The following is a 27,691-nucleotide window of genomic DNA, read 5'->3' on the forward strand; positions in this document are numbered from 1 at the left end:
GTCAATCTCACAAAGTCCCACGATCCACATCTTCCATCATATTATTCTTCATTTCTTTTTCAACACCTTGTCCTCTCCTCTTATCATATCCAATTTTCCAAGTTAATACAAGAGAAATGGGAAAACATCGCGTTAAATGGCATATTTGAATATATTTTCAGCTTATCTGTCACTGAAGTGGTACATATTGCACATAGTGTGATATTCTATTGCAAATTGATCTTTTAAAATGATTATTGAAGTAATTAATGAAGAAATTAAGTTTTTTTTTTTTTTGGTAAGAAGAAATTAAGTAATAGACCACTGATTTAATTTGCCTGTATGTAAGGGATATCCTTGACAACCTTTGCATTGATAATTATCAGTAATTTTCTTCTTCTATTTTGACAAACAGGACAGGTGGCATCCCTATCTATAATTGTTGCATTGATAATTATCAGTGATTTTCTTCTTCTATTTTGACAAACAGGACAGGTGGCATCCCTACGTATAATTGAGATAAAAGAAGAGATGAACCTAAACCTCTTATAACCACACCACGGGCAAAATTTGCATTTAAAATTACTCGGGATTTTCTTTTAACGGCTAGTACATGATTTTCCTTTTTTTTCTCTCTCTCTCTCTCTCTCTGGCCCTAATGAAAAATCTAGTTAAGGGAAGCGCTGAACCAGGTCTCCTACATCCACGCCAAAAGATTTTCGCAAATCAATGACCTCGCACCCGAAGCACTAGCGATCATCTGTCAATTTTTGTTGACACTCTCTCTGTGTTCGTAAGGGAATTTCAATTCCAGTGAAGGTCATGTCTAATAGACATGCGGAATGATAGCATTGCCAGATTTTGGAATAGAGATGGAACAGAGTCTGCAAATATTAGGAAGACAGGACATGGCTATGGGAAAGCTTCAATGTGCTCCTCTTGCATATTTGCGCGAAAAGCACAAGATAACTTTTGAAAATACTTGTTTGCTTAATAAAAAATACAGGAAATGGGCCATCATCTTAATAAAAAGGAACTTAGTCGATGTTCTATACCTTCGATCCAATTGATAATTCTCAGGCAATACCTTTGATCCAATTGATAATTCTCAGGCAACAAAAGAATAGTCAAGATGAACATAAACATGGGAGAGTTTGTCTATGGAGAATCTATAACTCAGCAACTGGAATATGACAGTTCTCATTCAGACATTTCTTCAAAACTGAAACTTGATATATTATGCTTACACTGATGCAACAAAAATGGAATTGTGACATTGAGGTAGGAAAATTTAGTAAATATAAATTCCAATGAAAAATGAAAATCTCCATATCATTGAAAAACTATTTTGCTCTTGCATTATTGAAACTACCGGTGTCTGACCTTAAGGTAGGAAAATTTAGTAAATATAAATTCCAATGAAAAATGAAAATCTCCATATCATTGAAAAACTATTTTGCTCTTGCATTATTAAAACTACCGGTGTCTCCAAAAGATACTATTTGTAGTTTCACGGAAATATGATACATGATGGTTTGCAGAATGAACAAAGTTTGGAAAGTTAGTTTTGCACATCTTAGATGCATAGATATAAAATACATATTCTTTGCCTCTGTACAACAATTATGAAAAGAATTATTCAGAATTTGTTTCTTTTGGCAAAACCAAAGCAATAAGGCACTCTGATGGATGAGGTGCAATGGCCAACAAGGAGCAAGTATCAACTGAATACGGAAGAATGAAAAGCAACCTTGCCCACATGGACTTCCCTGCAGGTATCTTTATCACTCCAGCACATTCCCTTTGTTTTAAATATGATATGAAATCATGGAACTGCATAACAAGCAATCAGAACCTTTTAGTTAGTCGCCATCAAGTAAATTGTTCAATTTTGGATTTTCTCAGCATTACATAATCAAGCAATAAGAAAGACAGACCACCAGTGATTAACAGATCATCTATATTTTCTTTAGTAAATCTTAAAGTTTTCAGAGGAAATTTTCAGAGGGATCTGGGTAGACCAGTACTCATAGGGAAAGCATGATGGAGGAGAACATATGAGATACACAGCAGCTGACACACAACCACAATGTATCAGGAAATTGACGCAGCAACTGCATACTGATGAAGTATTTCTTCATTATTATTGGGCTACTCCTATATGGTGAGTATTTAAAAATAATTTTGTGGTTGTTTTGAATTCGACAAGACCCAATCTTCTATCGAAGATTTTTTTTCTTTTTTCTTTTTTTCTTTTTTTTTGTATAGTCATGATCAGTTCCTAAATTAGTTTAGTGTCTAGCTTGGTTCTTGATGCAGCCGGCAGGTACCAACTAGCAAGAATATGCCAAGTTTCATGGAAGAAGTGCATATGCAGGCGAAGACTTTGATAAGCAAATTCAGTGGATTTTCTTATAAACTTTTCATTATAGATAATATCGAATTTTAGCTAGGTTTCTACATCTATGGTGAAATAATTCTAGCATGTTCCCTTATCATCAAGTCCTATTTCAAGTATGATATTGTATTGTGTTTAATGCCCAAATTAACATAAGGGTCATGACCTATATATATATGTGCCTAATACATTGTATGGGGTCCTTCACCAGACAAAGGGTTCTTCAATCCAACTTACTTCAATTTGTGTATTAATCTTCGAGATTTAATCCCGATGATCAAATCACTTTTCACCCTTTTCTCTGCATTAGCTCTGGAGTATCATTTATAGTCCAAAAGACATCTTTGGAAATTCTTAATATGCAGCTTTTGTTAAGAGGCACGACATAAAAGCAATGGTTCAAGGGTTGTTAGTCAAAATCACAGGATTTATGGTACTCAAACAACTTTGTTAGGACAGGTAGTAGTTTTGTTGACCACTTTTTTAATTGGATTTACAAGCCTCTCATTGTTTTAGAAAATCCCAAAACATGGATAATGTAAATCTTGTAATTTAAAGCTTGATTAGTTAGAAATGTGCAATGCACACTTCAAAGACAACTGGACTGAAGCTTATGAGGTAAGTTCCGTGCAAGAGAAACTAGGAAAAATGTGCTGTATACGCTCTTTTTTGTTGTGCACTACATATAGTTTAGCAAGAGCCAAAGCAAGGGCTATGAGTATGGACAGAGAGGCAAGTGGACATACATCGGCGTCTTGGGTGTGGGTACAAACTAAAAAGCAAGAGGTTACACACACAAACACTTAACACTGAAGTTGATATTTAATAATTTTTGTCTATGTATGAGGTTTTGCACTTAAAGAAAATAAAGGTCTTATATACAATCTGAATATTTTAACTAACATGTAATTTCCTTCTAAACAAGCTTGTAAGAACCCATCCAACCTGGCCAGCATGGGTGTACTGCAGCAACCTGGTATGATGCCGGCATGTAGGGGGCCTCAATAGGCCTCCATACCAACCGATGGTACAGGTGCTATGCCAGTTCTTACACCATGCCTGTGCCAGTACAGGGCATATCATATGGGAAAAGGCCAATTAGATACTAGTATGGGGCTTGATATCGAGACTTAAAACCTTGTCATACTATTTGTGAGAAAATTTTATGAAAGACATTCAATAAGTGGCAACTAAGTGAAGAACAGAAAGACAAAAAATATATAAAAGCACAAGAGGACTTGAGTACATACAGAAGTGGATGGAAGGGAAAACCTAGTTTGGCAATTAGTAGTTTCAGAACCCCAAAAAGACTTTTCTGAGAAAGACTATTGTTTGTCAATTTGTGCAAACTTTAGGATGATTCTCTTTAATCTTGATTATCAATATGGAAATTTTTAAGTTTACGTCTTTTGAGAAGAAATAGACCTCTAAAGAGGAAAGGTTTCAGGCATTGCCATTTCGGTCTCAAGTTTTTATGGCCTTGAATAAATAATTTATGATAGTTTGTTATTCAAATGTCCCCCTTTCAGATTGTTGATTCATATCAGCAAAGGTGATTCCCACTTTAAAGCAACTTCAGAGTATTATCCAGTTTGGCAAATGATGATTAAATTCAGGGATATCACATTTCATATTATATAAATATGTGAACAATAGGGTCATATCTTGAGTTTCAAAACCAAGGATTCAAGTCCCGACGGGATGCCTGCAGGATACCGAGATAGAGTATATTCCATGTGTCGAGACAGTACCATTCTGCCATCGTCCCAGCATCCCGATCGGAATGTCTTGGGACATCTCCTATCCTAAGTGTCGAGACAGGGTAAGATGGCAGCACGTCCCCATCCCATTCCATGAGAAAACTGGGACAGCCCCTCCCGCAGGATCTAAAACGTTGTTCAAAACCTTGCTTTCAAGGTTATCATATGGCTAGTGGTCCTAAGCAGCCATATCCTTAAAGGCATTAGCAGAATGTTTAATCCAAAATGTGAGTGCCTCAAATTAAAATTATATAGGTACCCATTGTATCTATATAATTTTCTTAATTTATAGTTCAAGATATAGATTCCAAAGTTTCCATACAATGAACTTCAACAATAAGTATTTAGAAGATGTAAATGATATCTTTTTAGAAAGATACATGATCACCCAAGGTTTGCAGCACGACACATATTCTGCCGTATCGGTACCAAACAAATACTCAATATAGGCATGTATTGAGTGTCGTTATAATACCAAACCTACCCCTATACCGTGCATATTGACGCCATGCTACATATTACCGATATGGGCCAAGATTGTGAACCTTGTGATCATCCAGTGAAAAGGTGCTTATAACATCCCACTAATCCATCAAAATCATATGAGAAAAATGGATTTCAAAGATGCGCATTATTCATGACTCATTCATGGGCCCACCTAGCTCAATTTGGGTGGGTTAAGGATTTTAGGCCAGTTGGAGAATGTTGCAGCTTGACAGAGTTTTAGGTCAAGTAGGGAAAAATATAGGCTTGGTCGGAATTAGAAATAACATATAAATATATTATCATTTTATATCAGTTGATAAATAATTTGTACATATATTATCTCAAAATCCCAACCTCTTAAATCTTCCATTCCTCTCCTTAAAAAAAAAAAAAAACATTTGTTCCTCTCCAGTCCCATACCAGTCAACTCACCTAAACCACAACTGCTCATCATCGTCATTGTGGTGTATTGATCTCCTCTTCCTCGTGCTCCATCCTTCTCCACAACTGAAACCTATTGCTTCTCCTCCCACCTCTATCCCATAGGTTGCACCCCCTTGTCCCTTGCCACCAAAACCCATCACCATTCCCATCCCATGCTAGCCTCCCTCTCTCCAAACCCTAGCCACCTTTTCATCTCACCTCCAGCCCTCTCTCTCTACTCTCATTCAACGTGATTGAAAATCCATATCTAACCACCACCTCATCTCACCATCTATCATGGCATGAGAACAATCCATACCCTTCGACCCTCGTCTCTCTCTCCCTCTGTCCCCCCTCTTATTTGGTGCAATGGAAATCCCATATTTGGGTGCCTTCTTGTCTTGCCTTCGATCTATCGTGCAACGAAATCAATCCACACCCTAGGTTTATCAACTAAAGCCCAGCAGTCCCAAGCCAAAGTATTAGTGTGGGCTTAGGCTGAAGCCTCTATGCCCATGGTCAGGCGGGCCACATATGGGCCAGCATATAACCTTGACATTGAACTTAGGCTCAACCTAAACCTGGCTCACACAGCTATCTTTGTTGCGGCCTAGTGGTGGTCTCATAAACCTCTGAAATGTATGTAGAAATGGGTTCACATTGTAGCTTATATACACTTGCTTGTTTTTTCCAAAATAATTTTTGGAGAGCATTTAAAGAGCATCTTTACCAAAGAAGAGAGCGTACTTACATAAATTTATTGATGTATACATTCCTAACTAAATTTTTTGCACTTCTTTTACATTTCTCTCTTTGCAATCTATTATTATATGGAGGTGGAAAAAAGAAAGGTCTATTTATTATCATGAACATACCCACAGGGGGGGGGGGGCGGTGTGTTGCAGGGGTGCTCTCTCTCTATATAATCTTAATGCCTTTTAGTAGTAAATACAATCAAAGCAGCTATCATAGGAATAGGTTACTCCCTTAAGAAACCAGTGCATGCCTAGACCCCAACCTACGCATCTAGGCAAACAACTTTGACTAGAAAAGAGGTCCTTAAAAGTTGAAGGGCATAGTTGGTAGAAATAAAAACGGGATAAATATGGATCAAATACCGGTATATCCATATTCATATTTTTGTGGATATGAATATGCATACAGACATGAAAACAGATGCATAATTAGTGTCCACATTTATTCTAAACGAATATGGATGCAAATTGGTACGAAGCATTTTCATATTTATTCCAAACGATTAGAGATACAAATTGGATATCAGTTATATCTATGATTTCTATCCTAATAAGGACATAATCAAGGGTGGCCTAGTGAAAGAGCCTCCCCCATTGCAAGGCTTGGGGAAGGTCAAGCGAGGTTGTTTCTATATTTCAAACCCATGACCTCCAAGTCACAATGGTGCAACGTTACTGTTACACGAGGCTCACCCTCCCGAATAAGGATATAAGTTAGATATTATTAGATATATATCAGATTTTGAACAAAATGTAGAATCTCACATAAATGACTTATAATAAAGGATGAGGACAAAATTCACCGTCCAGATTGCACATAATGCAAAGATAACTACGTAAGGGTATAAAGCATAATCATTAAACCTGCAAGGAGACTAACCGAGACAAGGGTGTAGGTCATTGGCCCGATCATCTTCGTATCAAAAATCTAACATAAATGACATAATCATAAAGGATGGGAACAAAATACACTACCCAGGTTGCAAGCAATGCAAGGGTAACTAAGGGTATAAAGCATAGTTATCAAACCTACAAAGAGACTAATCCGAACAAGGGTCTAGGTCATTGATCTAATCAGGCTTGTATTAATTTTTTTTTAAATTAAAAATCACTAAATAATTATATAATATAAAAATATTAATAAAATGAGCCAGATTAGAATCAGGTCAATCGGATTTGGACTCAGATCCAATCAGGTCAAAACTCTATAATTGGGGTCCTACATCAATAATTCAAACCGTTGAATATGACCTACTAACTCAAAATTGCTTACACACAAAAAATCATATGATTTGAAAATCTCTAGCCTATGCATCAAGTAATCAAAAATTGGACAATCTAAATAAAATTAAATTAAATATATTTTTTGATCTCTTGATGCATAAGCTAGAGGTCTTTAAATCACATGATTTTTTGTGTGCAAACAGTTTGAAGTAATAGATCATATCCAACGGCTTGGATCATCAATGTAGAACTTCCATTATCCAATTTTGATCTGACCGGATCTGAACTCGAATCCAATCGACCTTACCCAAGTCTGCCCCTAATAAAATTATATATATATATATAGGAATATGTAGAAGTTATTGATATTTAAATATTTTCAATAACAATTTTTTAAAATATCATACAAAATAAAATAAAGTATATTCATTTTCACTTTTTTATCAAAGGAAAAAGGATTTACTTCTTCAGAAAGAATTAATTATTAAAACACGAAATGTCGCAAAATACTTCAAATGACTTTGTTTAATGGCGTAAATGTCTTAAATAAGTATAATAAACAAGCACTACAAAATAGTACCAAACATTGTCCTAGGTGGTTGAGTACTTATCAAGCACATAAAAGGTCATGGGTTTGATTCTAGATTCAGGTGCTATTATGTATTTTTTACCAGATTTATCCCGACTAGGATTAGAATTCGGCAAAATTTTACATGTATCCAGATCAGAACAAACATAAGAATTTCTATTTGGATCCAATCCAAACTGGATAAGGAAATGACCATTCGAGCAATTTCCAGCCTTACTAGGCGGTGGGACTAAGAATTTAGGTTGTATCGCACTTAACTGGTTATCTTTGATAATACTTGTTACTTTTTTCAAAAGGTGTATACATATAGTGAACTTTCTATTTTAAGCTTGCTTAGACAGGAAAGAATGAATTGAAAAATTCTAATGTAATAGAAACCAGTCCGTGGTTGGATGTTTTAAAGCACTAGATTGAGCTTAAGAGTGTGAATAATAACACAAAGAAGTAGAACTCCCCACAAAATTATATCCAGATACATCAACCATATTTCCACATTGAAAAAGAATCAAAAAGCAACACTGCTATAAACGCTTGGTTGCTACCTGTATAACATGGGTTTGGGTACAAATGCCAAGTGAATGTGTCAAGGATAATTTAAGCTATTCCACAAGAATTCAGCTAAAAATGATCCAAAAGCTAGGCTGGGGCACATTGCAACATTGGACTAGAAGGGATTATCCATCACAAGAACCCTGTCAGCCGCAACCTAGGTAAGCCAATGAAAGCCCAACACAAACTTTGGGTGGGCTTGGAGCTTGGACATGTTATACCAGTTTAGGCTTGGCAAACCCTAATAAATCTAAACACAGTTTTGGCTTGGGTTGGTTTATCCCCTTCATTAAGGAAGCCTAAAACCCATCTCTTGAACAAACCATCTATGGTTATCATCATCCCAAGATGTACTTAGATGAGCATATGACTATTTTAAAGAGTAAATTGAAAAAGTGTATAGTCTTGTTTGATGGGAACATAACCATTCATCAAATGCTTCACTTGAATAAAACATGTGTAGGATGCATGTCAAACAATCTGACGTTGATACCCAAACCATCTTCAAACCCAAGCCTTTTTCTCAACACCCTACCTATTGTCACCTCCATTACCTATAGACCCTTCACTGCCAGCAGCTTCTTTCATTCATTGCTAGTCTCCAGCCTATGTGACACGGACTTGGGTTCATGTGACATGTGTAGGTGATGTCTAAGCATCAGGTCCTTTTGACATCCAAGAATTTCTTGTGTCATACCAATTTGGTGCAGGTACTCTAGGCCAAGGTTTGCAATACCAATTTCGATACCGTAAAAATGGCATGCAGATTCACTGTTAGTATGGGTTTGTTCAACAAATCGATGCTCAGTACATTCCCCTTACCAGGATCAATTTGGTAAGCGAACCTTGCTCCAGCCTTAAATCTCATGTAGACTCTACCCCTACCTCCCCTTCTAACCTGTAGCAGAATGGTGCCAAATGTCCCGCCACCATTGTCAAACTCGGGTTTCATACCTAAACACAGGCATTCAGACAAGGTGGCAAATCAAATTACCGTATGTTGCCATAAGTTGGTTATCCTTGTAGCAACTATTTTGGCAACTTCAAATTCAAATTATGATAATCTAAACGATAGTTAGGCCAAAGCTCTCATGGCTTAAATTCAAATTGGAATTTCGAATTCAACAAACTTTCACCATTGTATTTCAGACGATTTCTATAATAGTCAAGCTTGTATTAGCACATCCAAAGGTCTCGTTTAAAAGATATGCCGCTCAACTACGAAGTTCCAACTTGACAATATTCTATGACTAGAGCAGTCCAGTGTGAATTTTGTGGTGTAATAGCTTTGGGAAGACATAAATTAGTTCCATTAAGAACTTCACTCTTTTCTTTTGGATTGGTTCAAGATTGATATCAAAAGCAGGTCTCAAATGATATTGGAAATATTGACAACTACATTGTGTACCATTTATGATTGTGGTGACATCTTGAGAAGAAACACAGATCATCGTCATTTATAGGTTGTTTAATTAGGAAAGTCCATAGCCAATGTAAAAATTAAAATCCTATCAAAGCTGGCTTATACTACAAATAAGTTATTTTACACAACTAGATTGAAGCTCATAAGGGTCCAAAGTGGAACATCAAGAAGGATCTATAGTATTAAAGCAAATGTCCCTCCTTACATATAATCAAATTAAAAATCCTCAATCTGCTAAGCCAGTTACTATTTCCTTTCAAAGAGAACTTTTGTGTTCATATGCTTCCTTAGGAAAAAAAAGGAATATACTGTTCATCAACCAAGGTGTAATGATGCAGAAATGGGTCAGTTAGTATTTCAGGAATTGTTAATATGCATGACTATTAAGAAGACAAAGTTCACAGGTTGTCTGTCAAATCTCAAGATATTATATGAAGCGACCACCTAAAATTAGGATAACTTGCAGCTCAAAGGGCTACAACTTAAACTTTTACCATTTAGCTTGTAATATTCCTTTTTAAGCAGTCCAAAATTCCAAATATAACTATACTAGTTATATTTGTTAACTGCAAATTTCAGAAACATCACCTAATGAAGCATGGTTTGTGTCAGCTGTTTCATATGTGGATAGACGAGATCACCACATTTGGTTGCACCCCAGCTATCTTAAATGGTGGTGATCCCAGATCACCCACACTCCCATCACCTAATGAAGCATGGTTTGTGTCAGCTGTTTCATATGTGGATAGACGAGATCATCACATTTGGTTGCACCCCAGCTATCTTAAATGGTGGTGATCCCAGATCACCCACACTCCTAAAATCACAGCTCAACCTAGTGATGTTAAATCCATCCTCTAGGACAAGTTTGCACAATCATTCTAGGGAAGTGATGCTGGGATGAAATTTGAGAACAAAATGCCCCTCAGTCCTAGAAAATTGGCCCAACTCTCCCCCCCAAACCCCCCCCCCCCCCCGGCCAAAAAAAAAAAAAAACTTCAGCCCCAGCTGTTACATGCACCCTTCCATGGGAGATACAACTGCTTGGGTCTTAAGTGATGTTGTACTAGATTTAAATTCATCTTGAAATTTTTATATGACGTGCAAATCTCTAGGCAAAAAGAAAAAAAAAAAATCTTCGAGCTGGGACAGTTTGATAATCCTATAAAATATTTCTTTAGTTGGGAAAGTTTGATAATCCCTTGGAATTACTTTGACAGATTTTGATTACTTTTTGACTTTGTTGAATTGGTCTGGAATGAGAGGTATTGATAAGCTTATTTATCTTCATGTATGTTTTCCTACAATTTATTTGAGAATTCTGTTTAGTAGTTGCAACACATATGAATATATATGGGGTAGTTTTGATATTACATGGTATGTGATCTCGGATTCTATAGTACACCAAACAGGTTAATCATGAATATCCACAGATCTTCAATCATTGAAACATAGTATACAAAACATGGTAACCTTAGATCATTGAGGATCAAATTATCTCAAGATGAGGATCACTAGTGATTTAAGACCACCATAGTGAACCCATTTGTGTCACCAAATGCTGCCTAAGGGAAAGACCAGTCATCACCTATGGATATGCATTACATCTGATCAAACAAAATTGCTACATGATAAGCCATGGTTTTAATATCTCGAAAGGATTCTCATGTTAAATTTAAATGATCTAGTCCCCCCTTCCAATCCAAAGAAAAGAAAAAGGAAAGAAACCTTCCCCAAGAAAATTCCAAAAATAAACTTGTTTTCATCAAGTTGTGCAATGCAACATACACTATCTACATGAATATTATCTTGAAAATCCAAAGCAACTCTTATCTAACTTGATTACCCATAGGAGTAGATTTGAGGATGTTCTATCAGCTAAAAGCATTGCTTTGATAGGTTTTGATTAATTTTTGATTTTGCTGAATTTGTCTGGAATGAGAGGTATTGATAATTTTATTTATCTTCATGTAGTTTTCCTACATTTATTTGAGAATCCTGCTTAGTGGTTGCAACACATATGGAATATATCAGGGTAGTTTTGGTATTGAATGGTATGTGATCTTGGATTCCATAGTCCACCAAATAGGTTAATCGTGAATATCCATGGATCTTTAATCATTGAAACATAATATACCAAACGCGGTGACCTTAGATCATCAAGGATCAGATTATCTCAAGATGAGGATCACCAGTGATCTAAGATCACCATAGTGAACCAATTTGTGTCACCGAATGCTGCCTAAGGGAGAGACCAGCCATCACCTATGGATATGCTTTACATATATCAAACAAAATTGCCGCATTTGATAAGCCATGGTTTTAATATCTCGAAAAGGATTCTCATGTGAAATTTAAATGATCTAGTCCCCCCCTCCCCCCAAACCCAAAGAAAAGAAAAAGGAAAGAAACCTTCCCCAAGGAAATTCCAAAAACAAACTTGTTTTCATCACCTTGTGCAATGCAACCTCCACTATTTACATGAATATTATCTTGAGAATCCAAAGCAACTCTTATCGAACTTAATTATCAATAGGAGTAGACTTGATGATGTTATATCGGTTAAAAGCATTACAGTCAAAGGCACTTAGCAATAATGATGGGTTCATTTTAGCATGTTGTGTGCTACAAATGTTCGCTAATTGATCTTGTTGCTACAAATGTTCGTTAATTGATCTTATGCTACAAGCTTAATTATCTTTCTTACAGAGGTTCATCTTTTGAAAATTATGCAAGATATTTCCCATTGAGTGTCAAAGGGAAGCAACCCACCATGACAAAGGAGATATACAACTGCTTAGCTAGTTCTCCTTTCACTATCCTCACCACTAACCTAACAACATTGAGTGGCTAGATTCTACTTAAATTACTAAAAGCCGGCATTGCACTGAATTGACTCCTCCACATTGGAGATTTTTCCCACCAATATCCCTTTCATTATCTAGCTTACATGCTTCTTGCAGATTCTTATACTAAAGCTTGTCTCCAATCTATTTTTTTTTAACCACCCGGCTATTTACGAATGTTGCAATTCATTACTTGATAACACAAATTATAATTTCATTAAAAAAAAATTCCATCAAAAAACTTTCGTCAAAAAAGATAACACAAATAATAAAATAGTATGTATGCAGTCTGACAAAGGTAAGACAGAGAAACTGACACAGAAGACCAAAACACAAGCTACTCTGTTTAAGTTATATAATCATCCCCCTTTTGAGGGAACATAAAGCATTCTCCAAAAGCAGCTAGCAAATTAATATTCAAGCATGTCAACACTGATCAGTACAAGAAAGGTTCAAGATTTTGAATCTAGAACATGGATTAGCTCAGTCTTAGGCAAAATACTTCAGCATTCCCATTCATTCCAACTGGTTCTTTACCAGACGGGCTGAAACTTTAAAAAAAATGTTGTTAAAAATTTTAAAAAAAAAATCCAACATTCAAGATACACATAAAAATTATGCAAGATTATATGAATCATGTAAAATATATGGCATCTAAAAAAAGGCCACAATTGCATTCTGTGTTATACTATTTATCATACTCTAGGTGAATCAGTATTTCAGGAAAGGACAAGACACATGTATTGTAATGCATGTATAAATTAGCATATTAAAAACAAAGCAAATACCTAACCACAAGATTTTGGCCTCCACAATGCATGGTTTTTCTATAGAGATTGTATAAAAGAACAAAGATAAACATTTCAAACAGAATCAGATACAGGTGGATGAAGTGAAGATGATGTTTTACAATATCATAACATTTAGACTATTATAACTTGAAGGGAACCAACATGATCAATTATCCTCCAAGGGTACAGCATTTTGTAAAGAGCACATGTGCTTATTGGCTGCACTAAAAGATGAGAATACCAAGGCAGGGCACATGCAGAAATGAAGCTTAAGAATCAAGGGACGATATGCCAATGGGAATATTATTATGAATTATGATGTAATGGCTAAAACAAGTGAAAACAAATAAGTCCTTTTGAAGAGATGATCTCAAATGTGTGAGAAATGGAGGATGAGGAAGAACAAAAGAATCTTAATGGAAATTGTGAGGAAGAATGTCTGCAGCTTGCACAAAGGACATGCATTTATATGTAAAATACAAGGTTATGAAAAGCTGACTCTGATGGGCACGACAGGGCTTGTCAGTTATTGGAACGGCCACTAAAAAAAAAGTTGATGGCTATTTTATTACTGCTTTAGGAATAAAATATCACAGTAGAGAATTATGTGTAGTTAAGCAACCAAATAGAGAAACTAAGAGAGTTAAATAAAATACTCTTACAAACACAATCTCATTTAGATAGATAATATTTAAATTAAGGGAAAAAGGACACTTACGCCTTTGTGGTCACCTGAGGTAGAGGGTAGCAACCGACAAACCTCCCTCTACAACATTGAGACATGTTGTCAAAGTTAGCCAATAGCACACAATGTGACCAAAATTAATATGTATACTGGGGAGAACTAATACATATCAAAATAACATGTTTATTGGATCGGCAACTACGTTGATTGCTTCAAAGATGCATAAATTGCATTTGAAAAGGCCAAATTAGGATATATTCAAAAAAAAAAATTCCAAACTAATCCATCAGCTATATCATAACAAGAAATAGCACCAAATATAACTCAATGATGACTCAAATTTAGTAATAAAAAATTCTAATTTACCATTCTGCATATGCAATCAAATGGAAAAAGATCATAATCATATTCTTAATAAGATCATCACATAATTTTATCACATGTTTAGAACCATGCCCACAGTTTTATTCTCAGTCTCAAAACCAACAAGACCATTAGCAGCATCTAGCATTTAAATATAGTACTAACAAATGACAATATGGAAAATTATTGCCTTGCAAGGTAGTTTTAGTTAAATCCTAGAGCTTTGTAGTCAAGGAATTCTGCTCTGAAGACTCTGGATGGCCTTAATCCTACCCATATCACAGAACATTCTTTTAATGAATTATATCTCACAATTTTATTGGACTCTATATCGGAATAAAATCAAAGTATATAAATGCAAGAAATGTCTAAGAAGCGAAAGTGGTCTCTTCCAATTATGCAAGCTGTGAGAGTTTGGAATGTTGCCTGTGGCTGAAGCTCATATAGAGGTTTTTTTCACCCTTCCAGGTTCCCTCCACCTTTTCATCACTATTGTCAATGATATATTAGATTAACATGGGGTTACAGTATATTTTTTAGTTGAACTGGAGTTTGAGTGACATCTTGTTTTTTCCTTTTGAGTTTTCAGCCATCAAGCCTATTGCTGCTATTCTACCACTGCTCCATTTAAATTTTCTAAGAGATCCTGGAAAAATTACACCTGATCTCCATGAGTTTAAATTGCATAAGCAGTAAGGCAAAAATCCCTACCTGCCAAAAGCCATCTAGGTTATATTGCACGCCCATTTTGTTACAAGGTTTCCTGGGCTAAGAATGTGTTCTATATAGCATTTACTCAGGATAGGAGATAGTCATAAAATGTTGTCGAACATTGGCTTATCATCCTATAATTCCTTAAGCTAAGCCTGATACAGAATAAGATATGTTTGCTAGCATTAAAGTTCCCAAAAGTTGATCTCTTTCCCCTAAAACAAAACAAACTAATCACACTTTTGCCCAATAAGCAGCTACAGATAGGGTAAAGCAAGAATATATCCATTTAGCAGCATCCTTCTTCTACTGTCTTTTCAGCATCTCTTACAAGCAACTCCTATAAAATTTTTCATTATTAAGAAAATCACTACCTAGTCTAGTTTCTAGTGATCAAATCACTGTTGACAAAGCAAAAATCATGTTAAGAATGCGTGCATGGTTGAGGACATTTGAAAAAATAAATCAGAAGCTACAGTTATAGACACCGTCCAAAATCAGAGAGTAGCAATAAATGGACTAAACTAATATTAAAAACTGCAATAAGTTCATAGCAAGACTCGTTAAGAACTCACTTTACTAGCTGGAGTGTTAGCAAAGGTTGTTTTCACATGCCGAAAGTCTGTCCTTTTTGTTACATCTAATCTAGAAGGCCAGCTGCAATATTATGTGAAAACACCACTTAGGAATTCAAAAATATGTCACAATGTAAACTTTAGCACAAAAGGGTAAAGTACATACTCAGCTGGTTCGGATAGAGCATTTAAATATTTGCAAGCAACAGAGTCCTCTCTAGTTGCATAGACCATACAGTAGTGAACCCCACTTTTTGAAAGCGCCCTTGCCACTGATGATGTAAACATGGCATACCTGTTTGCAACTTGGAAAATTCAGCAGCAAGTTGATGTGGTGGAGGAGAACTTGGAGGAGGTGGAATGGAGGGGGGCTGAGAGAGAGGTAATGGAGGTGGAGAAGAAGGTAATGGAGGTGGCACATCAGGAGCTGAAGGAGGGGGGGAGCCACACTTGGTAAACCTGGAACAGTAACCATTTGGTCCAAATGTTGAATGGGACCTCCAGGCAGCTGTGAAAGTGGAGTTATTGAAGAAGGTATAAAAGGAACAGCAGGGCGTGTAGTAACATGACGATTGTCATTAGGCATCATGCCAGCAGAAATTTGATTCAGAGGATTTAGACCAGAATTGTCCCATGAATTGCTTGGAGTATGATAAAATGGACGAACAAAAGATGTTGTTTGAATGGTGGTGGTACTATAGAGATGCCATGCGAAGCAATGGGTGGGCATGGTAAGCTTCCCTGCGCCAATATTTGTGGCTCTATCTCCTGTTCTTGTACTGCCAGATTTGTTCACCAGCATGAGAAGTGGAAGGACCTTTTGACAAATCATCACAAAAACTGATGAGAATGCAATACATTTAGCCTCGAGAAATGGAAAAATTAGCTATTCCTACTACTGTCTTACCAGCAAATGATAAATCCATCGGCACACTGCTGCCAAAATCATCTACCTTTCTTGACCCGACTTCCAGTGTATCCGCATTGCCTGTCACAGTCCACTTTGACTGAAATGCTTGCCCACTCTTTGCTTGAGTGCCTAGCTTTTCCACATTTACTCTTGGGGATACGAGTTCATGGATGCCACTATCAGGTTTAATTGTGAAAGGACCAGCACAGGGGTTCCCTGATTTACCTTCCAAACCAGCAGAGCAGAGTTCCCCCTGGGATGAAAAGTATCCTGAAGCATTCAATTTCCTTGGCGTTGATTGTCGTTCATCATGATAAAAGCCAGCTTTGGAGTTCCTGTACGACATTAAATTAACAGCAAAAGGGTTTGTAGATGATCAATTCCAGTAGATTACAATTTATGCAAAAGACAAAGTTATTGCTAAAATTTGAAGCAACTCAAGTAAATCGTTTTTCCAAAATTCGGTGTACAGACTATAAAGATCCCTCCAAATAAGCCACAGGATATATAGCCAAGGTGCCAGTGATTAACTACTGAGATGACGATCATGAATGTGAATAAATTGCATCATCTTAAATCAGGATAAGAATTTAGAATGTACCGCACGGCTGTTCACCGGATATTTAACAGAGCAGGTATGACCAACTTTTGTTTAACTTAATCAAAACAGTAACAATATTTATATACCCTTTGTCCATCACACAAACATGTCATAGTGCATACTTCTTCGCACAAGAAGAATGAAGAACTATGATCCATGGGTCACAAATCAGTGAATGTGTGTGGATATGTGTGTTTGTGTAATCAGCAGCAAACCTCATCCCAATTTTAGAAGATTCCTTCTGGAACCGGAAAGAATATGAAGGTTACAGGGCACACTGTTAGAACACAGCTTAGAATGGTATCCAATGAGGAAGCTATAAATATATCAATATGAACATGGAAAGTAAAGAAATATATCTGTTAGTTATTTAAGAAAATGTGATGAAGGCAAAACATGCAACCATAATGGCATGTGGAAAATATTGATAGCACCAAGAAACTCAAATATATGAACATGTACAATTGTACATTAAAATTCTTCTTTGATGCACACTGAGATTCTCCTCTGCAGGCATGGGCATATATTAGTAGTTCAATTCTTCTTTTACTCACTCAAACTCTCCCAGATCAGCACTCTTAAACCTGACCCCAAACTCGAAAGACAGGTAACATAAGAAAGTTCTAAATCTTAATTAAGAGTCTGAAAGGCCAAACACATTTTCCAAGATCCCAAAACTTTAACTCGCTCAACTTCTCTTGCTTATCCTTCCTTATTGTGCCTATCAAGCATGTTTTGGTGAAATTTCAAACATTGCTCTTGGCCTTAATTGAGACTCATATGAGCCCTTCCAAGGCATCAAAGAAAACCATTGTCGACTGCTTGCTCTTGTTCTATGCTTTTGATTTCCCTCAAGTCACTAGGTTTAATTATTAGTGAAGATTTCTTTTCCAATGGTTAGCTATTTGGGAACAATGGCACCAAAACTTGCATATTTAAAGAATTAGACATGTCAATTTCTCACACTAACGTGGACAAACAAAAATATGTAGGATCTTCCTCATACGCAAGTAGGAAGAAGGCAGAAATATTTTTGAGCCATACTGAGAAATGATATTTGCCGGTGTCAGCTCATTCAAGTGTTTTATGCATAATGTATGCCTTTCTCGACTTCAGACAGTTCATAACAAAGTAATTAAAAGAGGATACCATGTACACACACACACACATATACCAGAGAAAACAAGTATTGATTCAGACCTGAACTCAGTTTGAAGGAAGATGCCTGGACAATTCCGGATATTTTTCAAAGCTGTAGCTGCGGCATCCACACTGCTGAACTCAACATACCAGCTAGAACTTTGCATTCCTGCTCGTGCCAATCCAACTACAGACCCAACATTTCCAACAGCAACATTGCACAATGCCATCAAATCATCATCTGCAAAGATTGGTGAAGTAATATCTGGTAAACCAATCAAAAGAGTGCTTGTTGGTTTTTCATCTCTCAAGGCAGATGGATAGCATTTTTTTAATTTATGACTGTCAGAGAAACTTATACTCTGATTGATTTTGTATTTAGCACAAAGAGATGAAAATAAAGAAGATAACTGAGATATTCTGGTCCTGCTGCTGTCAGTAGAGCTATCTTTCCTAAATTCAACATGAATTGTTGTAGGCCCAAACCTTGCACCATGCAAATGGGACTTTGCAAGGTCTGCAACTTCACATGAACGGAAATCTATATAGCAGCTGCCACTTGGTCTATCAAAATGCCAACCAGTAACCTGTCCAAATCTTGAAAATGCATTGATCAATTCTACGTCAGGGACAGAAGCATCTATTTGCCTCACAAAAAGCTGACAGCCGGAAACAAGCTTATCTCCTGTACATGCATTCAGTGTTAAGCTTTTATGTGGATACAAATGAGATCCACTCTCCCTACGCTGATACCTGATGTGTGCAATTGCATGAGCTGCTTCTTCTGCAGTCCAAACTCCAACAGCAAGCCATGCTCACTCGCAAGATCAGTAACCACATGGGGGTTCCTCAATCCCACTGCCATCAACTCATGCATTATCTCATCTTTTGCCCATTTAGTTAACACCTTCCCAATATAAACATGACAGCTGTCACTGACAGCCATACCATTAACAACCCTGCTACCTAATCCTTTGTCCAAAAATTTAATATGAAGGTAGCCACCCCACAGAGAGGAACCCTGCATATACTCCCGTGCCTTCACAGCATCCAGTATGTTTCTGTATTCAAGCAAAGCAAAATCTTTACCAGAAAAAAATGAAAAATTATCCAAGGGACCAAAATCCTCAAACTGCAACCTAACTAATGTTTCAGAAGCATCACGGCCGAGGGAACCTAACCACAGTTGCTTAGAAGCTGAGAACACATCCAGAGATGCAGGATCCCCATCATAGTGCAAAAGATATTGATTGGAGACATGATTTTGTACAACTAAATTTGGTTTAGGAGATGGCAAAATTCCAGCTTCACCTCCAGGAGCAGATATAGTTGCTGGCATGCCAAGATCAACATCCAAACTTTGGTTCCCAACATGGGTTTCGTCCCTAGAATCATCATTTCTGAGATCTGGCTGCTTCCTGATGCCTGAACAAAGAAACTGATTGGTCGTTGATTCCTTTAGAGCAGAGATTTTCTCCAGACATATGTCTTCATGGCCTTCCGACTTCAAAGTACTTGCAGGGACCACCCTTTCACCTTCATTAGTAGAATTCTCATTTACTGATTGTATGTTAATCTCATGCGGAAACACTGAGTGGAGAGGCTTCATATTTTGAGCCGCACTTTTTTCAGCAGAATCATTATTCTTGGGTACTACATTAAGAATGGATGCTTCATGCACTCTCCAAGAATGGCCCCTCTTAGACACATCAACATGGCTATCATGCTGGATCTTATGGATCAAATATGGATGGTTGACATATTTTGATGGATCAAAACTATCCTCATCATTCTCTTCACAGTCTACTTCTCTTACTAGTTCTGCCAAAGAACCCAAAACTTTTTCCAAAGAGAATGATATTTCTGATATAGCTTGCTGTGTAAGTGATTCGCTTAATTTTTTATATCTCAAAAGAATCCAGCTTCTCAAGGATGGATCCCTATTAATTGCCTGCATATGAAAAGCCACCATCAGATATATGGTATATGCTGGCTTTATTCATCAAGGTAGAGCATTAAATGATGATATGACTATGAATAAAATTCAACAAAAGGATAATTCCTAAACAAAAGAGTTACAGATTCAGGCATAAACATAACCATCAAGCCTTGTCCAAACTATTTGGAGTCAGACTCTCTAGATTCTCATTCACCAAGTATTCCAATTCAGGGCCACTTCTGGTTTTAAGTTACAGATTCAAAACCCTAAATAAAAAATAATTCTTTAAAGAACATTGTTTAAATTGTACATTACCAAGTAATTGAGTAAGCTTCATATCCTGTTACGAAGGAATGCAGTGATCTTTTTTCTTTTTTTGTTAACAGCAGTTCCAATTAGTCCTACTAGATATCAACCTAATTGATTAAAAAAGATGAAAATATTAGGGCACATTGAGGCCTCCATACTGATAGGCATTAGTTCCCATTAACAGATAATCCTAAATAATCGGCTTTTAAACAATAATCGGCATAACACTTTTTAAATGAAATATGTGTGCAAATATGGTTAAAAAAAGAAAAATACATACAATAACTGATACCAACTTGACTTTGCTATATTGTAACAACATCATTTTTGTGCTCAAATTATGATAGGTAAGTCGTACCAAATAACAAGATACCACTTGGGAAGGGATTGGAAAAAGCAGACTTTCAAGATAGTATCTAACCACTGTATTTCCTTTATGTACATAGCATTGGCTTTGCTAATTGAACCTGACAACCTGGAAACAACTTGGACTCTTTAGATGCTTAGTGCAATCAACAGGTTATCCCTGAGTCGAAGCATGTAGGACCTTATCAATAGACTCAGGTTTGGGAGCCCCTCCACTCTAGCTTGATGTATCGACATGAACAACTAAGCAAGCCATCAAATTAAAATAATGCTGCTTAACCATTACTCTGAGAATGATGATGCATGTAATGCTTCCTGAAACATTGGAACACACTTGGGGGAAAAAACTTATAACTAAAAAATCTGATTTTGAAACAAAGAGGTCTAAAATTCAACAGATGATATTCTATTTTCCTTGAGCACAGAAATGCTGCAGATCTATCTTGATGGCCAAAGAGAAAAACTAAACATGGATTTGCAGAACTCTCCCCATGCCTAGCAAAACACAAATGTGCAATAGAAGGGCTCTTATGCTTCACGTATCAAGAGATATGAAGCCTTCTTAAGGACAACAAGGAGATGTATTTCTGAACAGCACACAAAAGAACGCAACAGTAGAAGCTCGGTCTTCACCCAATTGAATAACAGGAAGTAAAGAAAGCCAAGTAGATGAATCATCTCATGCCAATACACTAAAAGGAAAAAAGAAAGAAAGAAAATAGTAACTTTTACCAATGTCAGATATGACATAGAAGAATATACATACCTTAGCTTCTTGAATAAAGATCTATTTAACAGGAAATGAATTTATTAATTGTTCATGCAATGTGATTTTGACTGGAAATCATAGTGCTTGCAAGAAAAGTAGATTGATATAATATGAAATTTAACTCTTAGTGAAGGTTGATTGGCAACACTAATAGATGCATGATGAGACTTCATCACTAAAATACATACATCAAAGAATATAATAAAATATCAAATTCCAGAAGTCGATAATTACATAAATTTCTTAAGCACATACAAGCAACTTGTCCAGAAAAAAGCTTCATGGTTAGTTACAACTCCAATAAACTATATCATGAGTACTATTAACACCCAGATGAAATATGTCAGAATTAAACAATTGGTTCATTTATATCATCTAAAATTAATACACATGACATGCATAAGTACGTGCGCATGCTCATGCCCAACTACATGCATGCCCATGCTCATGCCTGCATGTGCAGGCATGCATGCACACACACTTATAACAGAACAGAGAACTAAATTCTAAGCAAATTACCATGATCGTGATCCATGCCAAATAGACTGTAAAGCAAAATATGAATTTTTTAATGTTTCATTCAATCAATTAGTAGCGTAAATCATGAAAACGAAAACACGAGCTAGTCTGAGGTAAGAGTCCCCAAGTTGAAGTTGGCTGGTTGAATGGTCAGAATGATAGGCACAGATACCTCCTGTAAACCAAGAACAAGAAGACAGGTAATCCATAGGTTTTGTGAAGATAATCAACACTGTTCAGGCATTACCATTCCCATAAATGAGCTGCTAGATTGTTGCAATGACTTTTCTGGCATGGTATTCTCGTTTGCTACAGATTTTGCATTGCAATTTGTGCCAGGCTCTGCTGAATCTGTGCATAGTGAAGTCCCTTCAAGTGTCTTCTCCAAGTCATGATTCATCTCATCAACATTTAGATGTGTTGTCACCTGCCTTAGAAAATAGCGCCCTCTTTGATGAAGGACAACATCAGTTTTACCAGAAACAAAGAGCTCAAAACAAGCTGCAAGTAAATTCTTTGGAAAAGCAAAAAATATGGAGAGCAAGCTAAGTGCTCGAAGTTCCAATAAGTTATGTAAAGCACGTTCTTTATCATCTATTTGCTCCTGCTTCAGCTCATAAAAGAATTCCATCGGTTCTTGCAGCTTTAGAATTTCCTTACTACCTATTTGATAGATATCCTTCCCCTCAAAAGTTGAAGTGAAAAAGGAAAGAACATTTAGGAAAACTGCATTGCAGATGCCCCGGATGACAGATGACGTTGGTGCCTCATATGATGCTGTGCAACATATATCAACTAACCCAAAAATGCATGCCTTAGCAGTCTGGAATGCCACCCCATCTACATCCTCTCCTCTCATTATTATAGCCAAGCTCCAATTATACATATTGATGGACACTTTAACTGCTGCTTCAAGAGCAGTAGGGCAGTATGAAGCATATCGAGGAATAAGCTCAGCTACAATACGTTGTACACTTGTGCAACCTAAAAAGCCAGAAAAACAGTAGAGCACATAGCCAAAAATGGTCAGCGGAACATCAGACAACTTTGAAAACCATTTAAAAAGGTAATGCAAATGATTCACCCTGTGAACTTAGTAACTTAGTAGAAGTTAATATGTGTGTGTGTGTGTGTCTGTGTGTGTGCGCACGCATATGTATGTATATACTTGAACTTCTGAAAGCAACAGGCACTTTTTATTATTAATTGTTGAGCAGCTGGGAACCCTAAGAAAGCTGAATGATTAATTTTTCCACCTACAAAATTGCAGTTCTCTTTGCCAAGCTGTCCAATAACAACCTGCTGTCAACTTCCTTGAGGATTTCCATCATACCATGATATTTTGCCAAAAAATTCTATAACATGCCAGGGTAACATTCTAGGCTTTGAGTTCCATATCTCAAGAGTGAAACCATAAAACTTAGCCCTCAAGCATTGCCCCGACTACTCCAAGTCAGCTCTAAAAATCCTTCTCCTACAAGCACCTCCATTAGAATTGCACTTGTTCTCACGGCAAGCAATTCAAAATCTATCATTACAACTTTCACCATGTTATTTTAGGTTCCCATGCTCTTTCATGGCCCTTAGGGAATTCCATGCACCTCCTTGTATTATGGCATTTGTTTTTGTCTTCATGCACATATACCATCTAAATCAATTCTCCCCTCTTTCTCCTCAATCAATGCAACTTCTATACTTTCTCTAATATACTATTCTTCATCTTGTGCCTATTTTTATGACAAATATGTCAAGCACCCTCATCCTCATCATGGTAATTTTTTTGTTTTTGAACTTTCCTTACTATCCAACTTCATAAACCATACACCTACATGAAACTTCTCTAAAAATTTCAGGACATAAGTAAATCATCCAATACCTTTTAAATACCTACACACCTTCTCCATTTGACAACAATTCTATTGCTTAAAAAATATGGTGACAAGTAGTATTTTTTTTTTTTTACCATCAATTTTAATGAGCTTTCATTCTTTTGAGGGCCTTGTGGTCTTTACATATTAGCTCCCTGCATTTCAAAAAAAAAAAAGTTATTTTAAGATATTTTATAAAAGTTATTTTAAGATATTTTATAAAGATCATTAATCAAAGGGTGCCAACTGGCCTAATTGGTAAAGTCTTTGCTTTAATACTAAAGATGTGGGTTCAGTTCTACCCTCATTCCAGGATTCTCCCTGTTCTAATCTTGAAGATGGAGGGAGGGAGGGAGAGAAATAAAGTAAAGACCTTTGATCTTTTATCTCAACCACCAAAATGGTTTCTCTCTCTTAGGTTAGTAAAGAGCCAAACTTAGGTCTGATCACACCTTTCCTAAACTCTAGTCTAGCCGTCCCTTTCCCAAGTTCAGCTATCGGTGGCTATTTATTGGCTCTTATCGACCATTTACGTTCAAGCACATGCAGGCCACCATTACAATCAACAAAAAATATTCAACCCAACTCACATAAAGGGGCAAGTTAAACAGATCACTAGTGACTTTGCTTAATGCTTTAATCATAAAACTATATCAAACCTCAGCTTGCACAATGCCTTTCTATCCAATGTAACTCCAAACATCACATTTCAATGAGCATCCAAGGGCCTAGCAAGAAGTTACAAAAATTTGAGATGGCACACAAAAATGGATATATATTGTCCCCTAAATTATTAAGTTCAAAATTTCAATTCCTAGAGCACCTATGTCATGGAAGTCCAATAATAAGCTTCCAGCTTTACCTTAAATAACTTTAAAAAACTGAAAGTAGAATCAATTGCTTCAATTCTCTGATCACTAACTTCCCAATATAAGCCATTGAACAAGCCAAAAAAAGGCTCTCAAGAGTACGTGGCACACTATCACACATCTTACAATAATAGTGGGTGAGCCTTGGTGCAACAGTACTCCATTGGAATCTAAAGGTCACAGGTTCGAGACATGAAAACAATCCCTCCACACACAAGAGTAAGGTTGCCCCAGACCCTACAATGGCAAGAGCCTTATGCATTGGGCCGCCCTTGTTTTTTCACAAGCATCATCTTTAAACCATATATTTTCATATTACATACTAAATAAAAGAAATTCATGTCATACAGCAAGAGCAGAACATATTAGTCAAGGATGTAACCACATTCAGCAATACAAGTAATGATTTTTATAGTCCTGATTAATAGCAAATGATGTCAACTCATGGATCAGCAAGTAAATGATCTTACGCAAGCCAGGATTTCGGAGAATCCCTTTAAACACAAAAGATGTAAGTTTCAGATGTAAAGGTAACCAGTCCAAATCAAAAAGACACCAAAGAATATAGCAATTATTATAAAAGACCATCCCAATGCATGAGGCTCCCACCACTGCAAGGTCTAAAAAGGGTCAGATGTACACAACCTTGCCTCTGCATGCAAAGAGGTTACTTCTAGATTTTCGAACACACGACACCTAGGTCACAATGGAGCAACTTTACCATTGCACCAACACTCAATCCAAAATAGCAATTATTATGAATATTATTAATGGTCCTCACTTTGTTTATAACTATTAGCACCTATATGCAACTACTAATGATTCACACATACACCAAAGTCACTAAAATAAATATGTCAACTAGAACACCATTTGTGTGGCCAAACTGAATGAATTGAGACCAAATTCTCTTCAAATTATTTGTTTATATAAAGCAATAGCACAATTACAAAAACTAAGGCCCTCAGAACTTTCCTTATTCAAAAAAAAAAAAACAAACAAACATGTGCTTGGTAGCATACCCACCAGGGTTGACATTTCTATCAAACTCGGATTAATTATTATGATTGTCTACCATTACATTAGTCACCACAACATTGCTTCATCTTCTGAAAAATATGTAAAGGCCTTTAACATATCAATAGTCTCAAATGAAAGTGGTATTTCCGTTAAAAATGAATGAACAACCTCATTTTTCTTAACGGTAGTTAAAAACTCATCTATGGACAAACTATTTCCTCTATCTAGGCCTATCCAACAACCTGATCGGTTTAGTATCTGGTTTTCTTATTCTGGATCTGATTTATGGAAGGAGTTGTCTTGTTTCAGAATTCCAATCCATTAAAAATTCGCTCACAAATGCTTCTTTACGTTTTAAGTGCAAGAGTGATTAACAATGTTTCCTAATTATTTTTTCCCTTATCTTTGTAAGACAGAGAGCTATAAACCCTAGATACTGCAATGTCCTACAGGACATATATTCAAGAAATCATTTAAGACATAGCCTAAGGCTTTAGAGGTTTGAACCCCCAAAAGCTATGGAATATCCCTTTCCCTCCTTTGTTCCATTATTTTATATTCTATTTCTGATTGCCATTAGTAAAAACCCCAAGTCCTTTCACCTTGGCATCCAAGCACAAATCTTGGAGAATGATCCTCACGTGGTTTCAAGGGCCACAACTGCAAGCATTGTCAATGATCTCTTTAATTTAACAAGAAAACAACAGTGTCCATTGGAGGCATGAATCACTTCTACTAAGTGGAAAATAGTAAACTAGGAAATCAGTTATCAGATATATTAGAGAACTTGCCCATCAGCTTGCAGCAATTAGCATTATCTCGCTTAACATCCACTCTGATCAAGCACTAAGGCCAGTAAATATAGGTGTTCTCAGAATCACCGTACCGGTAACAATCATAATAGACCTCCAGAAATCCACCGCCTGGTCAAGATGTTAGGGCACTTATAATTAAGGGCACAAAAAGCTCCACCCTGCCAAAGCCACCAGTTCAGCACCCGAATGAGGGAATTTTCACTCCCACACCAGCAAAAAATCTACTTTTACGAAGTAGGCCAAGGATCTTCCAGAAAAAAGGCATATCCCAGACACTGCAACAGGGAGCGGAACACCAATGCAATCAAAAGAAAATTGATTCCTATCAACATCCTATTCCAGATTCCATGAATTATTCCTACGCCCAGTAAGGTCTCACCGATTCTTGTCTTCCCATCACGTTCGCGTAGTGCCATAACCAATCCTTTACTTAGTAGCTTTACGGTTTGTTTAGTACAGCAAGAAATAGAGAGAACGAGAACAAAGAGGAGAGATCTAACCTCTAGAGGCGGTGATGAGAGAGAGGTAGGCCTGTTCGAGGTCAGGCATGAGACGGGGGTCCTTCTGGGCGACGCAGAACGTGATCCGGCGATAGCACTCGTATAGCTTCCGTATCTCCTCCCTATTCCTCCGCTTCCGGAGAATCTCCTCCTGAGACGGGGGAGGCGGCGGAGCCACTGGCGGAGGAGGACGAGCGGGAGAAGGAGGGGGCGGAGAGGCGAAGCTCTGGTGGGGGGAAGGTGGGGAAGGGTTCGGAGGCTCCGAGAAGGCGTCGTAGTGCTTGCGCTTCTTCGGGGGCTGCTCGGCGGACGCCATCGCGGGGGGTTGGGGGGGTGGGGCAGGAGCGAGGGTTGCGAGGCGAGGGGTGGTGGCCGCAGCCTCGCTCTAGGGCTTTTTATTCCGGGCGGATTTCCGATGCTTCGCCAGGACGAGTTTAAGCTGCCACGTTTTCCCTGTAAATATCCGAGTGGCCACGGTGGTTCCGCGGAAAGGCAATAACGGGTGTGTT

At 37.1% G+C, this 27,691-nt stretch overlaps 1 protein-coding gene across 1 annotated transcript; it reads right to left on the reverse strand.

Annotated features, from left to right (window-relative positions):
* Positions 1 to 1,419: 1,419 nt before the first annotated feature.
* Positions 1,420 to 27,691, reverse strand: LOC105032780 (uncharacterized). The gene is given in 13 exon segments (XM_010907343.4): positions 1,420 to 1,812; positions 13,942 to 13,989; positions 15,558 to 15,639; positions 15,724 to 15,820; positions 15,823 to 15,999; positions 16,002 to 16,241; positions 16,244 to 16,330; positions 16,333 to 16,374; positions 16,465 to 16,802; positions 18,269 to 18,998; positions 19,001 to 20,159; positions 22,358 to 23,094; positions 27,183 to 27,691. Coding segments are annotated over 13 exon segments (4,251 nt in total). The 5' UTR covers positions 27,499 to 27,691; the 3' UTR covers positions 1,420 to 1,614.

Source organism: Elaeis guineensis, chromosome 2 (genome assembly GCF_000442705.2).
Source record: "Elaeis guineensis isolate ETL-2024a chromosome 2, EG11, whole genome shotgun sequence".
Lineage (NCBI taxonomy): Eukaryota > Viridiplantae > Streptophyta > Magnoliopsida > Arecales > Arecaceae > Elaeis > Elaeis guineensis.